At 40.3% G+C, this 18,473-nt stretch overlaps 1 protein-coding gene and 2 long non-coding RNA genes across 8 annotated transcripts; 1 reads left to right on the top strand and 2 right to left on the bottom strand.

Moving 5' to 3' along the window:
* Window positions 1–455: 455 nt before the first annotated feature.
* Window positions 456–15,199, bottom strand: LOC136433815 (upstream stimulatory factor-like). Of its 6 annotated transcripts, XM_066426348.1 has the most exons (12): window positions 15,118–15,199; window positions 14,784–14,860; window positions 13,877–13,932; window positions 13,128–13,264; window positions 12,405–12,527; window positions 11,810–11,975; window positions 5,950–6,036; window positions 5,583–5,618; window positions 4,964–5,051; window positions 4,451–4,509; window positions 3,355–3,455; window positions 456–2,738 (listed from the first exon to the last, which is right to left on the bottom strand). In XM_066426348.1, the coding sequence occupies exons 2-12, from the start codon at window positions 14,813–14,815 to the stop codon at window positions 2,526–2,528; spliced, it is 1,098 nt and encodes a 365-aa protein (XP_066282445.1). In that variant the 5' UTR covers window positions 14,816–14,860; window positions 15,118–15,199; the 3' UTR covers window positions 456–2,525. The 6 variants fall into 6 exon arrangements, with proteins under 6 accessions (XP_066282445.1, XP_066282447.1, XP_066282446.1 ...); XM_066426350.1 differs by lacking the exon at window positions 15,118–15,199 and having other exon boundaries at window positions 3,361–3,455; window positions 14,784–14,952; XM_066426349.1 differs by lacking the exon at window positions 15,118–15,199 and having other exon boundaries at window positions 11,810–11,972; window positions 14,784–14,950.
* Window positions 6,446–8,570, top strand: LOC136433820 (uncharacterized). Its single transcript, XR_010755663.1, has 2 exons — window positions 6,446–7,091; window positions 8,033–8,570. It is a non-coding gene; the product is annotated as an uncharacterized lncRNA (long non-coding RNA).
* LOC136433819 (uncharacterized) lies at window positions 9,525–11,506 on the bottom strand. The gene is made up of 2 exons (XR_010755662.1): window positions 10,839–11,506; window positions 9,525–10,193 (listed from the first exon to the last, which is right to left on the bottom strand). It is a non-coding gene; the product is annotated as an uncharacterized lncRNA (long non-coding RNA).
* Window positions 15,200–18,473: the final 3,274 nt, after the last annotated feature.

The following is an 18,473-nucleotide window of genomic DNA, read 5'->3' as shown; positions in this document are numbered from 1 at the left end:
TTTCGGCCGCGTGACGTCACAATACCCAAGCACATTGAGCCAAGACCACGTGATTATTTCTTCGGAAGCGTTCGGGACTTATCGGTCAGAATCGTGCATGTTCGGAAGATTTGAAATGATGGCTGACCTCCAAGTGCTCAGATTTTCAATGAGTTCCCACCACACAACGACATCACATTTTTGCTCCATGATGGTCGATATGCGATGGGATAGTGTTATCTAAACTTACTATGGATAGAAATCAGAAAAAAATTGATTTTGAATATATGACTTTCAGCGCCCTAATATTGCTTAGGTTGCCTTTAACATGGCCAACCTGATGAAACTACACTGTATTCACAAAATAAGACTTTTGCATAAACCTTGCCACATTTACAGCACTAGTATAGCCTAGGTATGACACTCCTTGTCATCTCTTCTAACTTCAGTGGCAAAACCAAAACTCGTTTCAAGGGTCAGCTTCTCATCAATTTTTTTTCTTTATTGTCAAAAATATGTACACTTTGATGAAGAGTCACAAAAAGAAACATGTACCACTGGATTACAGATTATACATCCTGCCACACATCCATCACATTAATCTATCCATACAGAGTAGAGGAATTTCTGATGTAGAGACTTCAACATCATCATGAGAACTACATGCCAACTCGCTAGTCGCATGGCATGTCTAAATTTCTGCTCATCTAGTCCAGTGTTGTCGCTACTTCAGGCTGTACCTCTAGTCCTGATTTTCGTTCCTCTATACCTGATTTTTGCACATACGAATGTGGCTTTACTTCACACATCTTCTCACCAAACCTTACCCTTAAAAATACAAAAGACATGAGAATTTTCTTCCATATTAGGTATCTATGATGGGCTTTAGGAACAACATCCTTGTGGGGCACCCATAGTCTCCAACCAGACCCAATAGATTGCAAAGACCGCTAAACGTACTTCCTCTGCCAGTTTGATACGGTCTTTATGCAACCTATAGATCTGCTTGGAGATTAGGGCACCCATTGAAGTTTCCGTGGATTCAACACTAGATCAGGAAGGCATTCTTTCTTCACAGTTGATTATTGGGGACATTCTGGTGAACATGGGACATTTACAGAGGCTTCTATTTTTCAACAGACATACAAACTGAAGAAGGGGCGTCATATTTCAACTACTAGTGCTTAGTGCCAGTTTCTATTCTTAATTTGGAATAGCAACAACATGTTTGCCCTATGCCATTTTTCGTCATCCTTCCTGATCAGCCCCCAAACAAATAATACAGGTATAAAATATATCAAAGCTTAACTCATCAATGTATGAAAAATTAACTTTGCTGGGGCATGAGGTACAAAATGGCATGCAGAGTGGACCAAACACATCATGGGGGCAACATATACAAAAAACCCTCTACCTTCTTGGTACAATTGTATTCAAGTGATTGGCTACAATACCTGTATGTACACAATGTAGAGGCTAACAATTGTACAAATCACTTGTATTTTCTTTTAGTCTATCTCGGCATACTTGGCTATCTTTACCACTAAAAACAAGAGCATATTTGATTTCCCATATATTCACCGAAACAATCAAAAGTTACATGCTAGCTAGAAACAAAACCACATGCAAAGTCATTCCAGATTTCTGTCTATGTACATAAGGATATCAAACCTTAACACAAGAATGCACTTCCTGTTTCAAAACAAATGTCCAAGTCAAATGAATTCAGCATCCTGTGATGTTGCACATGTACAAAACTAAACAAATTCTGAGTTCTAATTACACATTACATTTCAGGTGAATACATTATATTGTCCATTGCTAGACAGACCACTTTTCACATTGCCCACTATAGACATGTTCTGTGTCTGACTACTACTATGAGAAAATGAGATGTCCGATGACTAGAATAGATACAATCAAGAATACTGAAATCAAACTATTGGCAGCATTCTCACATGTAACACTTGAATAGTAAGGGACTTCATCATCAGGGCAACCAAACCTGACCTGGCATAACTAGTTGTTCTAGTCATGAGAAAAGGAGAATTCTCAGTAATCCTCTGAGGGGACATTTCTCTAGTACCTGTGGCAGGAACCACAATTCTATCACACATACACTTACTCACTCACACAAGCACATTCTACCAGTCCGCTACAACAACACACAATTCTTACAGTTGAATATTCAAGGTACAGGAGAAGGTAAGCATGTATGTTGCCGCTTTCAAATATTGGAGGAGCTTTAATCAACTTAAATCTAAAAAGAGTCTGCATAATATCAAGAATACGCTAAGCACTTTCACCAGTCAACAATATTTGGGTCCCGATGTGTTCTTCTTTACTCATCTTTACACTAGGTACAGCACAGATATGGGACTCACTTAAACTAAAGAAACTGGGGAGTGAGGGAGACTGCACAGTACTGCTATTGGAATGTATGGTACAACTCCTTAGTTCGTAGTCAACTATGAGGTCCTCCCTGGGATAGGTCCCACATGTTCTTTCCTCTGTACAGCACGATACAACGCACACAGCTGGCCACACTATTGGTTAGAGCTCACGGCCTCGATACCGTGCTGGTTAAGTTGGGCCCTCAAGAGCGCATTCTCGTTTTTCAGCTCCTCGACCTGTTGCCGTAGCAACTCAGCGTCCACAGAGATGCGCTCCGCGTCCTTCAGACTCTCTGCCATGCGGGCGTTAGCCGTGCGAAGCTCGTGGATGTAGTCACATGTTTTGGCGAGGATTCCTCCTTTACTCTGCGTGAGAGGATGCAAGACAAACAAGACCAAACATGTCACACTGACAGTACAACTGTAACGGCATAAGGACGAGAACACAAACTACGAGCCAGAGGAAGCAATTCACAGGAAGAGCACCTTCAATGTACAACTGTAACGGCATAACAATAACAACACAAACTAATAACAAGAGGAAGGAATTCACAGAAACACAAACAGTATACTAACAAGAGGAAAGAATTCATAAGATGAGCACCGTCAAAGATGTAACATTGAAAATAAAACATACATTTTGTACATGAACACATAACAACAAAGAGCAGAATTTAAAATAACAAGCAGTCAACTCTAAACATTTGTAACTAATCATAACCAAAACCTATCAAGCAACTAATTCTCACTAAATAAAAGACTTCAATGATTTCATTACAAAAGCTACTAGACTGTAACTACTGCCTGTGTACTACCCTCCTTCAAACTTCTCATGCAAATGTTTCCCCTTAATCACTAATGCAGTTTTATGTTAGTGTTATAGATATACTGCACAGTCATCATTAGGCTTTGCAAAGCAAAAACGCCCCCCTCCCCCTCCACAGCAAAGCATCAGCTTGTGAGTTCAAGTAAATGTCATTACCCCCACCTGTCCTTGCTTCGTATGGTCCTGGGCACAGTCTGGGACAATCTTAGACAGCTTCGTGATCCAGTTGTTAATTTTGTCTCTACGACGACGTTCAACTGTAGAAAGAAAAACAATCATTTATCACATTGTGGCATTGTTGAAGCTTACTGTACAGAAGACATGTTCTACCCTGACGTATAAGCCTTTGGACTGGATAGTTACAGGTTTGAACTGGTATATAAAAGTATTCATGTTATGTCGATCTTACATTGTAATGTGTTGTAATGTCTATTTCACAGGCAACAGTTACTGGTAGAATATCTTATCATAATATTAAACTTCATTTAAAGGCAAGCTTAAAGTTCAAACATCAAACTTTAAGGCATTGTTGACAACTTATTGCAAGCTCTATCAAACCTTTAGTGGGCCTTTTTTCAACTACGTAAGTTACTAAGGATATACCATATTATCACAATTCATATCATACTTTTTCCGACTTGCTCGATAGGTGCCATTTCATATTCTAGCTTATTCTGGTGAATTGAAATCAAACCTTGAAATCTGAAGTGCAAGCATGTCTAACCTTCCCAAAATGGGGAACAAAAGACAATAAACTGAATCATTGAGTATTCACCCCGACCAATCGAATCACGTGAATCGCATTGAAACTCAGATTCGTATCAGCCATTTCCTGACAAATCGCTTTCTAACTTGCGTTAACGACTACATCTGACCAAACAAACTCGCCAGTGAGATGGTGGAGGGTGTCAGCTTTCCAAAGATGTTTTCAGATTGACAATTTTGGCACTTTGGAAGTGATTGAAAGTGACCGCGATTTAACGTCTAGTTTCTACTACTTTTCTCTAAACGTTAAATCACAGTCACCTTCAATCACTTCCAAAGTGCCAAAATTGTCAATCTGAAAACATCTTTGGAAAGCTGACACCCTCCACCATCTCACTGGCGAGTTTGTTTGGTCAGATGTAGTCGTTAACGCAAGTTAGAAAGCGATTTGTCGGGAAATGGCTGATAGGAGTCAGTTTCAATGCGATTCACGTGATTCGATTGGTCAGGGTGGTATTCAGATGAGAAGAAAATGACCAATACTTGCCTTCATTGTGGGACACTCTTCTCCTTTCATCCCTGACTGGACGTGTGTTGTCCATTTTTCTGTTGACAAATAAACAAAAAAGGAAATCATTACAGTTTACAGGTGAATTTCTTTTTACCTTGCCCATCAGTAACAAAAATGTGAAAGTCCATACCAGCAGGATTGCCTTCCAGTGTAAATTACCTCACCTTGAAGCATCAAACCCTGTAAACAAAGCTACAACTAGCCAGGTATTAACTAAACATACCAGTATGGAGCTTAAAATACTTTTTTCTGCATACATGCACTAGTTCAGGTAACATTAAAAAAACCAGGAATAATTCCCCCAATTTTCTTTGCCTTTCACTCCATCAAAGTAATGTGCAAATGTGCAATTGCACTTGTATTTATTTCTATGTCATCCGCTGTATTCAAGGATGCTACTATGAAGAATGCTAGATAATTTGGGGTAACTACTGAGCCCATGCATGGGGCATGTTATTTTGCACAAAACATGGACGCCAGAATACTCACGGACTAAACTGATGTGTTCTCGGAGCGATGGTGCGCTGAGCTCCCTGTTGCAAAACATCTTGCGGAGACATCATGACATAGAACTGGCCTGGTGGACAGGAAAGTAAAGTAGCCGTCAGTATTTTCAGTGTTTTTAAACCAAGCACGGCTAGCGCGGTGGCTGAAAGATATTCTTTTCATCTGCATTTCTGTGTTTCAGTTCAGCAGTTATGTAGTCACCTACCTCAGAGTGGTCATTGTCTAACCACATGTACATGCTTTATGTAAGAGGTGGTTACAAGCAAAGATATAATTATGTGATTACATGTATAACTTGGGCTTGAACAAACTCTCACTCAAAACCATTCCTTTACAGTATTATGAACTGGAATAATTGTCCTTGAGTGGTTATTTACTTCAGTACAACAGCATATAATGATCTCTCTACTGCTCAATGCAAAAGGATAGGTGTAAGTTGCATTCAGATATCACAGAACCTTCATAGAATTTAGAACCTTCCACCCAAATCTAAAAATTAGGAAAGGTTTTATCCTTGAGTCAGCCACACTATCCCACCCCAAAGTTACATGCAAGGCTTGCATTTCAAAGGTGTTGACTTGAATCTGGGAGGATCTTTTACCTGGTGCTCCTGTCTGGTGAACATCTTGGCCAATCACTACAAATGCAAAAGTGGGGCAATCAATTCTAGCCAATTCTAGCGACAACAACCGGGATTCAAACCCCCAACCTCTTGGTCCAGAGGCAGGGTCACTAACCATTGGACAATGCCAATACTGTAGCGAAGAACTTTGTGTACTTCGTATATAGCAACTGCCTTTGGGTCAATCATGTCAAAATCAAATACACAGCAACAAATAACAAAAATGACAGCTATGTAGTACCTGCACAATACCTGATTTTTCTAAAAAGCTCAATTCTTCATCCTTTACACATAGTCGTATCAGGTTTAAGTTAAATTTCACTTTTGAAACAACCAATACACCTACCTCCTTGTGCTGGCTGGGCCAGAGTAACATTTTCAGGTTGAGTGGTGGTCACAGCTTCTCTCGCTCCACTCGTCTGGATGATGAACTCTGGAAGATTCCAACAACTTCAACGTCAAATTTGAGCTTATGCAGTAGATCTATAGAATACGTAGTTGAAAGCACAGGTGTCATTTGCTCATGAAAAGCTCTTCCTTTGGAAATTTATGTTTGTACATGTCATTAGGTTTTTCTTCTCTTTTCACCTCTGTGGGTGGTGGTGGCAGTTGGTGAATGCAATCGTATTGACAAAACTTTTGGGTGCTTACAAAAACAAACAGACTGTAAAGCAAAAGAATCCCTATGTCCAATTAGGAATAACTTAAGGCTACATCAATCTATTTCGTTGGTTTTCAGACATTTCAATTTGAAAATGCAGCAAGAGTGCATCATGATAACAGAGAGCTGCGAGGAAGACTTGAATCTGATGTATTAACTCCCTAAAACTGAGTGCATTACGAAGCAGAAACACTGTCACAAAAATCGTATATATGTTTTTAAAAAGGGACATGTTTTTTTTTAAGGGGGCAAATTAAATCCACATATGTTTTGAAAATAGGGCCGTTTTTTTAAAGGGGGCAAATTAAATCCACATATGTTTTGAAAATGGCACATGTTTTTAAAAAGGGGGCAAATTAAATCCACATATGTTTTGAAAATGGGACATGTTTTTAAAAATTAAATCCACATATGTTTTGAAAATAGGACATGGTTTTTCTTATGGGTCATATCTTTTAAAACAATATGCATCTTAAAAATAACCAAAATGAGAATATGAGACGAAAAAAAACATACACCATTTTCATTTTGTACTGTGTATAAGTTTATTCCCCAATCCAGGAAACCCACCGGTTTGCAAAGTGGTGCTTTCAAAATGGTCTATCGTTTCCGATTTACCCCCCATTTTGATAGTGGTGCTTTCCAGTTACGCCGATTTCAAACTGGTCGATTTCAAACTGGTCGATTTCAAACTCCAAACGGAAATGACGTAAGTCGACGTTGGCTCGGCGTGGCAAGTTTGTCCGGTGCGGCGTGATCGCGTGAAGACCTATTTTCTTAAACCTCCTTGTGAAGACACAGTGAGGACAAGCTATTGTTAGTATAAGGTATGAATCTTGCTTTTTTCTCTCGTTAGACTAGAGCCTATGGATCAAATGGATGCTCGGATACAGTCTCAATATCTCAAACTTTGTCGAAGCGTGTCTCTCAACATAAGAAAATCTGGATTTTTCCAGCGTGGTCCGTTACAAAATTTTTGTCTCAGCGCAAAGTTAGTGTCTTTAACTTCTCAAAACTCAAATTGAACCACAGCGAACCACCCACAGATAACTCGCTAGAAGCGGTTGAACTCGACAAGGTTAGCCGCCTTTGAGAATATCCAAGATGGCGGCGTTGTTTACGAAGCTCTGTGCCATGTTTTGCATGCGTGAATGTTTCGGACTTTCCTTAATCATTGATCGATTCGGTGATTACAAGGGATGCTTGGGCTCGACTGTGACGAAATTCAGACTATATAAAGTCTTGTTTGTTTCATAAATATGATTAAATTCGACTGGAAATGCGTGTTATGTAATGACGCCAGATGGGGGAGGGGGGCATGAACTTGTACGAATACATGTTCACCACGCGTATACACCACCATTTGTTACTAGTAATAATGTTTTATCTGTGTGCATGTGCTTACATAATGGACACATCTAGACCTTCGGGTGAAATGGTGTTGCTTTCCAGGATAGTTGGCCATTCTTACGGGAAACTTCAAACATATACAAAGAAGAATGGTAGAAAGGTTGAGCCTCGTATGTGTATGCCTTGTTGCTGTGATTTATTATGTTACAATATTTGTGTGTATGATCTAAGGATAACAGTATGGCTATTTCTTGAGAGAAAGGAATTGTGTAATGAACGTGGCAAACATGAACACATGCTACATAATTTGATCCCAGTTTGCACATGAAAACATTTCGATTTAGTTACATTTTATTTATTCATCAGCTTTCACTGTTGCTCGTCAATATATGTGTATATTTTTTTTGTTCTTTGCTAGTTTTATGGACGCCAGCAATAAAGTGGCTGGGCCATATCTGCGAGTCAAGGACTGGAGTCAGATGCCACTAAGAACTGTTGACTCGGAGCGAAATTCTACAAGTCTGTGGAGCAGCTTCAACCTTCCATGGACATGTTAACTGTTTTTGTGTAACTGAAGACATTCAAATTTTTCAATGCAATTTCAGTAGGTGTATACATGATAGTGAACACTGTAACTAGTATAAGTATAAAGGTATGTACCATACGTTTGGTGTTCGGAACTTCCCCCTCCAACCCCTGCGTTTGACTTCAGTAGTTCTTTCTAGGATGTGTTGACTACTGTATTTTGACAAGATAACACAAATATGTTTCCTTCAATTTTAGCCTCACATCATTGCCTTGTCTAAGATTCAACTTTAGGCATGTAAGAAACCACGGTTTTCTTATATAAGTAAGGTTTTTATTGCACAAGAAAAATACTATTAGTGTTGTAGCCTTTTGCGTAGAATATGTTAACTATTATAGTGTAATTATTATTAAAAATCCATTTCCTGCAACTTCATGCCTCAGTCCGACTGATATGAGACACATGGGAAATCCCCTAAGTTCTTCTTACATATTGATGATAACTTTTACTCTACTAGTACATTGCATTGCACAGTACATTGAAGGTACAGCAGCATTCTTCACAAAGCACAATCTTCATCTTCAATGGGAATGGAAAATACACTCCAAGGTCTATTCATATACTACAATGATGGATCTACATGTACAGTCTGTCACAAACTGAAAGTGACCAAAGCGTACATGTATATTGAAACACAAAGTGGTGAATTTTTCAATAAGAATAAGTATAATAAGAATCGGTAAGAAAGGAACTTGAGGAGAAACCCTTGCCATCTGACAAAGGATGAATATTGAACAATCTACAAAATGTACAATCTGCATGTGATTTTTTTTTCCGTCAATTATGACATACAGACCATGCTTGTCCGTACAGTAAAAATACATGAGAACCTCTACACAACATCCCACTACATGTATTAGTACATAAGGCTGCACCAAGTAATTTTTATGGATGACGTCCTTTGGAGACCCTAAATCTAATGCGAGAGCGCGAAAAAAAAACAAGAAGGGCCGAAAAAAACAAGATGCCTAGATTTGAAATATAATAGTCGACGACACATGTTAGGACGCAAATTGAATGAGAGAACACAGTGTAACAACTAACAATTCTTTGATCCATCATGAAAAAAGCAATAATTTGAATAAATCGGTTGAAGTTGAACAGCAGTTGTTGTCCTGTCCTGTTTCTTTCCATATCCCATTGATTTTGCAGGCCTGCAAAAATATATCAAATCAAAAAGGAACTCTTTGATCATAGTTACAGGAAGCGCAATTTCTTGTTTTTTTTCTTGGAACAGACCAAAATCAATGCGCGCGCGGACGTCATCCATAAAAATTACTTGGTGTAGCCTAATTAGATCAAGTTCAGAGAACACACACAGAGATCACACCTTTATCATTTACTCATGATTCATTCAATATCACTGGTCGGAATAAGTATGATACAGGCAACAAAGGACATTCCAGGCTACACCATCATGCTCATATTTTCTAAACAATGACATCATCTGCATGGATACAACTAGATTGAAGAATCATAGCTTCTTATAAAGAGACTGAGTGTTGTGAAACATTACATGAAATGGATCAATTTTCATTTACATGTACTAGCTATTCATTCAATTCATTTACCCTGAGGAATCCAACACTTACAAAATATTCTACAATCATTTGCAAATACAAAAAAATTGTACACATCAAACTTATCTACAATATTATAAAGCACCAGGTATATCAGGTACGCATATTAAATAAGAACACATACTTCGATGTGCTTACAGATACTTGTATCCAGCAGGGATGAAAATCAACATGTTTTCATTGCTTCAGAAAGCACTAAACTGTCAATGTGTGTTGTTTCAAATACATTATAATTTATATACATATCCTTGGTTCAACCGTTGGTTGAAAGACTTTGACACATGCATGTGCATATGTGTAGACAGCATGATGCATCAACAGCTACATAATTGTATGGTCATAGCACTCATAGGTGCTGTGTATATGCAGCAAGGGCTGGGAAAATCCCTACAGTGCCGATCCTCTGGAGCATACTATTAGTAAGAAACAATGAAAATGCGTTCAAATGGACATAACAACAATTCCCAGTGGCAACAAGGTAAGTTATTCAAAATGTCTAAAAAACTTTGAATAATACGTGGTAAATTTACACGCTATGCATATTTTTACAAACCTGAGAAAAACATGCCAGCCAGCAAGGACAAGTAATTTTAATCTTCATCTGGAATCTGGATAGATATTCCTTTCAAACTAATGCACGATCATACAAATTTATACTCGCTAAGGTCTCTTAACAAACAGAATAAGAAACACAAATTTATTTTTGTGGCTTCCTGGGTTCGTATCAGACTACAAAAATCGTGTCCGAACTTGCACATGGTTGCGCCGGCTCTTCGCCCCCCTCCCCATTCCCCTCACTGACTACGGAGCAAAACTATCGCAAGTTTGTACATTTTAACAATTCATATCAACGAAAATTGAACCACATATCATATCATTGATCGTCTCAAGTTGTTAGAACGTAAAGTGAAGAGTTCCTCGATAGCTAGCTCGGCACGCAATTTGCGTAGTTTTGTAATCTTCCAAACGATACGGCTGCATTACGATTTACATTCTATAAAGTACCGATTAAACATGCAACTCTAAAATTATTACAACGTGAAAAAGTCAACACAAACCTGGTATATCCTGGGGACACGTAGCTGATCAGAAAACGCGTACAAGACGGTGAAAACAAGGACGTAAACAGCGATCACCGATACTTGGTGGCTTCTCTGGCGATGAGCGTCGACTTACGTCATTTCCGACTTACGTCATTTCCGTTTGGAGTTTCAAATCGACCAGTTTGAAATCGACCGGTTTGAAATCGGCGTAACTGGAAAGCACCACTATCAAAATGGGGGGTAAATCGGAAACGATAGACCATTTTGAAAGCACCACTTTGCAAACCGGTGGGTTTCCTGGATTGGGGAATAAACTTATACACGGTACAAAATGAAAATGGTGTATGTTTTTTTTTCGTCTCATATTCTCATTTTGGTTATTTTTAAGATGCATATTGTTTTAAAAGATATGACCCATAAGAAAAACCATGTCCTATTTTCAAAACATATGTGGATTTAATTTTTAAAAACATGTCCCATTTTCAAAACATATGTGGATTTAATTTGCCCCCTTTTTAAAAACATGTGCCATTTTCAAAACATATGTGGATTTAATTTGCCCCCTTTAAAAAAACGGCCCTATTTTCAAAACATATGTGGATTTAATTTGCCCCCTTATAAAAAAACATGTCCCTTTTTAAAAACATATATACGATTTTTGTGACAGTGTTTCTGCTTCGTAGTGCATCAAAGCATAAACCTGGCACTCAGGCTCTGTGTTTATGATGTTCTTCCAGTTTAGCATCATCTCAATCTGAGAAGCATTCAATGAAATCAGCTTGTGGCCTAACAATAATAGTAACATCGAACCATTCTCATTAAAACACTTATTTCAGTCAAACATGTGCATTCCTGTACTCTTTCATGTGTGTGCGTGTCTGTTCAGCAAAGACTTCAGTATGCTGATACTAGGTTAAAATCTACTAGAGACATCAATAATAGACACATATATTTGTCAGCCCATCAATGGAAACTGCAGCACTGACCTCCTGTTGCAGTCTGTGTAAGTGTGGTGCCCTCGGCTGTCTGGGTGGACCCCGCCTCCCCCACACTGGTGGCGGGGAAGTAGGTGAACCGGGTCTCGCCGGCGTTGTGCTCTGTGACGTTTGGAGGGCTCGTGCCATTGGCAAATGGGCTCTGAATAACCGCCTGCTGGAAACGACAAGTTTGAAAACGTGTCAAATAAAAAGGCTGATGATAGTTTGCTTCCAAATTAGTGCTACAAAATATGTTTGCTAAAAGGTGGTGTTCCCTGACAAATCACAACTTATTTATTGAAGTGCAGAAAAAAATTGGATGACTACCCAATTTGTAAATGTACACATGTACATGTAATGTTATACAAAAAGAAAGCAGAAATAGCACAAGACTGCATGCCTTCATCAATATAATACAAATGTCAGTGTTCTGATAATGACAACATTTTTGACAACATGACATGCTTTGATATCATCTTTTAAATCAGAAGGATTTTGGCTTCCCTTTGTCATGTTGACCATAACAAGAAGGCCAATGTATAAAAAAAAACTTAAGCTGTGAAAAAAAAGCAAAAGCCGGCGAACACCATTACATGTTCCTGACCTGAGTGACAGTTTGAGAAGCGGGTACAAAGTTTCCTGAGGTGACTACCACATTCACCTGGGAGGTGTCGGCCTGGGGGTCTCCAGCTGCGGCATCTGTCACCTGCACCACCCTGTATGTCACCTGGAAGAGTCACAGCAACAACATGAACATTATTTACTGTCTGTGATTGTGCAGCATTTTTCCGGGATTAGTAGTAAATCCCCACTACTGGCCACTAGACATTTTGCAGCGTTTAGCTGCCTAAAGCTGCTGTTGGATTCAGGAAGTAACCTGGAATTTGTCCTATTCTAGCTCCAGTTTGCTCCTCTGATTGCATCCAAACAGCATATAGTCGGCTGGTACAACCTAACCTACCAACTCCCATCCACAGATGACATTAGTTACGACTCACTCACAAACCATGGTCTGGAGACGGTCGGGAGGCCTCGGTCAGCTATCTGTGACAGGGGCTTTACATATGGCTACACTTGTTTTCAGTGACTCTTACTATGGCCATTACACGTCATGTTGCAAAGACGGCTGGCAAGTCGGGGTTCGAAATACCCGGTTGCCCAGTTGTGCTATGCAAATCTGGGGCAACCTAAAATTATGATGGGCAACCATTTTGTCAACCTGAACTTGAAAAAAGTATTTTGAGCCCTGCAAGTGGATCTTAATCTTTGATCAAGACCATAAGGCATCATGACTGCACATGCACACTCGGAACTGTGAGATGATTACCTGTCCCTGCCCATTACTCTCCGTGCGAAACTGATACTGGATGTTGCCGTCTGTGAAACTGCCTCCCTGCTGCGCCGCGATCACCGCAGCTGTCTGGTCGTCGGAGGCATTTACCGTAACCGTTGCTGTTTCACCACCTACAGACGACAGATAGTTTGATGGTTAATGATAAAGCTAGGAAGATACAACATTGAACATACTAATCAATTATTGATTGCTACAAAAATCAATATAACACTTATGTTCACCAACAAAATCTTGCCATGCCATGCTAAGAATGCATCAAATTTGGGTTGTGTTGCCCGCGAGATCCTTACCGAATAAAATCATCATCATCATCGTCATTATCTAAAGAGATGTCCAATACAACAATCCCCAGTTTAATGTACTCCTGTATAACTAAACTCCGCATACCTGGGGAGTGCTGCACTACAGATGTCTCAAACACATTGTCTTTGTTTCAAACTCAAAGTGGTGGATAGATGTGACCAGCTGTATGTGACCCAGTATATCTAGTGGTCAACTAAAAATAGTGGAGCCAGCAGTCAGCCTTAGACTGACGCGAAGAGATATAATTACTGTTTTTTGATAGCTACATGTACAGTGTGTAGTGCGTTACAGCCTTACCACTGCACAACTAGCATTTTCAGGCAAGCAGCCCTAGCCATCCATACTCTTCTCAAATAGCGTGTTGGGTTCTTTTTTAGCAAACTTGCGGCGTGTGGCCCAACTTATAAAGACTGACCCACCTTCTGAGACTGCGTGGATTGTGACCTGTTCCTCTCCTTCTTGACCCTTCTCCTGGCTGTAAAAGAGACATAACATATTGGGCATAAGAAATCTCACTTCCAAACCTAACACCTTTAAATAATGCAAAGTTCACCAGCCATGTCAACTTATACTTGTGCAGGGCGGTGGTTGTAGATTTGTCATTTTGTGACATTTTTTTTTCAATATGATTAACGTTATGACCATGTCCATATGTTGCAGACAATTTTGATTCAATGATTGGCCTGGATTTCTGTGTTTGACAAACTGGGTTAGGTTGTAATTGTAATTCATACTAAAATATATTACTAGTATACCCCGTTCGTTTAAAACACCTCTTGGTTGGTGTAAACACAAAACAAAAGTGGATATCCCGGTACGGTGTGGTATGCAAAAGTAAAACTGTATCGTTTACGTCACGATTTCAGTCTTTACTACAAGGGTGTCCTGCAAGCTAATCCTTTATCTAGAGGTCTGTAGCATAACATAACACATCAGTACCACTGGGAAGAAGCCGATCGCCGTAGCCTCATCCCCTCCCTCCCCACCGCCTGGCCCCTGGATCGAAGCCCCATGACGCGCCAGGGCCTTATCAATGGCGCGGCGGTTTCATATGCATGTCTGCCCCGACGGCTGGCACGGACGCGAGCCGCCGTGCATTTCCCCCGCGATCGCCAGTCCCAAAGGCGCATCATACGGACATTCCCCGCGGAACTGTACTGAATTCTACCCCCGAACACCTCCCCGATCCAGCCCCCTCTCTCCTTCCTTCTCGGTAGACAGCAAATATGCCTTTTCCAGATTCCCGCTCCGCAACATTTGTTGTGCCAACCCAGACGCCATTGTGGCCCGCACCAACCCCCGCGAGCAGAACCCAACCCCACCTACCTGGAGTCCAGGGCTTGATCTAGCATATCCATGTGTCCTGAAGTTCGGATTTTAAATTTTCCAGGTAGAAGGAAAGCCTGATCACGGGGCCAAACAAGAGGTCATGTGAGAGAAGGAAATGAACATGTGACAAAGCCGCTGCAAAAATTCAGGCCTCAGACTGCGTGCATCACTTCTCTTTCTAGAATCCTACGCGAAACACAAAAACAAGCCAAAATATTGATATTGCCGTTGCAGGTTTTTGACTTAACATACTATGCTACTATTGATACTAAATATTTCAATAATTGTCAGAGAAAAATGACGAAAAGAAGGGATTGTTGTCAGCACTTACTTTCTTCGGCGCAATGATATTAGGTAAAAACGACGAGAAGAGCGGTGAGTCGGCCGGCTATTTCAGGGACGCTTGTGTCACCTGACATCTGCCGCTGGAGGCTCAGGAAGGAGTTGTACGATGTCCGTATTAATAATTTATTCGCCTTGTTCATGCCGTATTACAATCTACAGTTGTCAAATTCCGAGGAAAATTTGAGAAATCAAATGTTTTTATGTTGGTTGCAAGGAAGCAGGTGAAAGAAACAATGTAACGTTTTGAATTGATTATTTTTCCGGCAATAGCGTTAACGGTGTACTCCTTGTGGTGCCCGCAATACACTTGGCGTCACGCAGGCATCACGTGATAGCGTTAGTTCCCCACGGAATGATCTATCACTCTCCAAGCAGAGGTTGAATGGGCCAAGGAGGTATATTTAACCTCCTTGAATGGGCAGATCGTCACCGTTTTATCATATGCCGTCATTTTTTGTCGCTAGCCCATTCTAGCCTGTTAAAATGGGCTAGCGACAAAAAATGACGGCATATGATAAAACGGTGACGATCAGCCCATTCAACCTCTGCTTGGAGAGTAATTATTTACAAGGTACAGAATATTGGGGGAGGGGGTGGGAATGGTGTACAGTAGTCTGTAATTTATCCCCATTTACCACAGTGCCCATTTTCTAAGCTGGTGGGCGGTGTAGGCGCGTTGCACCGTGTTTTACCATAATGTCCTTGGTTTTACCAAGAAGTTGATAAGGTGCCTAACTATAAAAATCTAAACTCCAAGCAGATGTAGTGTGGGAAGTCGAGGAGGGAAAAGCGCTCACAACAGTAGAGAATGGCCAAGGAGGTTATAATAAGTTTATTGTAAATTCCTGTCCGAAGGCTAATTTATTTACCCTTAGAATGTATAACCTCCATGGGAAATGCCCCAAAGAATATGAATAAAACACTAATCTGCTTGGAAAACCGCTTACTGCAGTGCTATACCACTTCAAAACGAGTGGAAAGAGCGTTGCTCAAAATTCTATGACTAGAGCTCGCCACCGCAATCCTTTGCTATGTTTTTGTTCTATGCACACTTCACTGCATGAACTTCCACGCATCTGCTTTGAGATTATCCTGCCATATAAACTATATTTTGTATGACTTAAACTTTATTTTGCTCCAGAATTTAATAGACTAATGCAAAAGTTAAAGTATTTGGTCAATAAAATCAACCATCATTTGCCTATACCACTAATAATAACAGACCTCACCAAACATTACACGGGTTTCTGATCATATAACGTTACGTGCTCAGTGATTAACGTTATACAGAACTTTGTGTCAGCAGCCGTCGCAAGAAAAATCAACAAAGTAGTAAGCAATACAGTGTTCTGTAGTGGAGCTACATGCACGTCCTCGCCTCTGGTCCGAAACCGGTTTTACATCAGGCTGTCCAGTCCTATTGAATATACTAGTACAGACATTGAGACAAGCGTCCTTTTCCTGGCATCAGACTTGGTCTTGAACTTTTCCTCAGTTGGGGATCAACGTGAACAACGAAACATATCCGCCTGTCGGTCAGTCAGTGAGGTGGCGTTAGTTGGTTAGAAGGTATGCCAAGTAAGGTCACAGCCAAGTAAGGTCACAAATATATATCATTCGCTACTGATTGACGAAAAGAAATCCTTCCGTCGAATTATGATACGGTATTGAGGCCTTCTCTATGGAAATGTTTGTATGGTACTACTAGCACTTTTGTAGTCTCTACCAGACTCCGTTAGTTACCATCTGCAACTCCACAGAATATCGAATTAATTGTTCCCCAATGAAAGGTCCGTGTCTGTACCAAGTACATGTCTCTCTATGGCAACCACTCGTATAATTTTTATTCGTATTCAGATACATAGTACAGATACATAGTACAGATATATAACGTTAGTACACTACAGATATTCAAATCGAGTATGGTGACCGTGTCAATTCCTACATCGGAGTGAGAAGGGGTATTGCAGCACAGTAGCCTTCGCGTGGATTTGTTTAAGGTGGATAACAGGTTGCGAATCTGAGACCCACACACTTTGGGCATCCGTCTTCTCCAGCGGCACCAATTCGAGCGAGGGAGACGTGCTAGTTCTGATTGGGATGCAAATTTTTGCACTCCTGGCAGGATCGTCCTGTCAGCAGTGCAAATTTTTGTACTGCTGACAGGATCGTCCTGCCAATAGCCTTAGGCTTTCGCGTGACGAGTTTTACGTTAATCTTACGATTTGCGGCACTGTCGTAACTCTTTGGTCATAGTTATCTTCGCCGAGTACTTGTACTCGGATAAGATTATGTTTTCGGTTGAAAATTCTGTTGGGTGGGTCTGTATGTATGTCAGGAGCATAACTCAAGAAAGCTTCAATGAATCTTTATGATTTTTGGTAGGTGTGTATTGGTTATGCAAAGGAAGGTCAAGTTGGAAAATGGTTTACCTTGTGTTATTTAACAGTACTGCAGCGGACTTTTAACTTTTTTGTGTTTGTATGTGGGCAAAAAAAGTGACGGAAACGTTGATGGATCTTCATGATTTTTGGTAGGTGTATAGATGTTGTGGAAACGAAGGTCAAGTTCAAAAATGGTTCCCCTGGCATTTTCCGTCGGTACTGCAGCAGGCTTTGTGTGGATGTGTATTTGTATGTCGCCAGCATAACTCGAGAAGCTGTCGATGGATCTGTATGATATTTAGTGGATGGGTAGGGTTTACAGAAAGGAAGGTCAAGTTCGATAATGGGCCTTCTAGCGGGTACCTAAGGTACTGCAGCGGAGCTTCAAAATTTAGGGGCATATTTTCTGAAAGTGCTATGGTCATGATTTTTGTGTGGTAGATACTTCATGCCACAGAAAGTAAGTTCTGTAAATTTGGGCCCCCTAGCGTCTTGTTTAGAACTGCAGTGGGTGTTTTTGTTTGGACAGTCGGACATGAATAACTTGAGAAGGGGTCGACAGATCGTTGTGATGTTTGGTATGTAGAGAGCTGAGATGGCACTTTACATAATCAATGACTAATTATGCAAACCAGGAGCTAATTTGCATAATTAGTCAGGAAAGTTTGTTAACCCGCTGCATTTCATAATGTGACAGTGTCAGGTCATGTAAACAGATGGCCTTGCATAAACGTACATGTAGGTCAGATAAATAAAGAAATGGGACACCCACTATTCTCCAAGCAGACGTGTGGGTCCAGCTGGTTTTTAAAGTGTTTACCAAAAAATACATCAAAAAACAGCCAGACTCTCCCCTTTGCTTGGAGAGTACACTGCACCAAAACTGCACCACTGCTTGCCATAAAAGTCACATGTACTATGCTTTTCAAAATGTGTATGATATGGAATAAAGAATGTA

The sequence above is a fragment of the Branchiostoma lanceolatum genome, chromosome 4 (assembly GCF_035083965.1).
Source record: "Branchiostoma lanceolatum isolate klBraLanc5 chromosome 4, klBraLanc5.hap2, whole genome shotgun sequence".
NCBI classification, from domain to species: Eukaryota; Metazoa; Chordata; class Leptocardii; order Amphioxiformes; family Branchiostomatidae; genus Branchiostoma; species Branchiostoma lanceolatum.
Note: the sequence above shows the minus strand (reverse complement) of the source record. Positions and strands in the feature narration are given on the sequence as shown.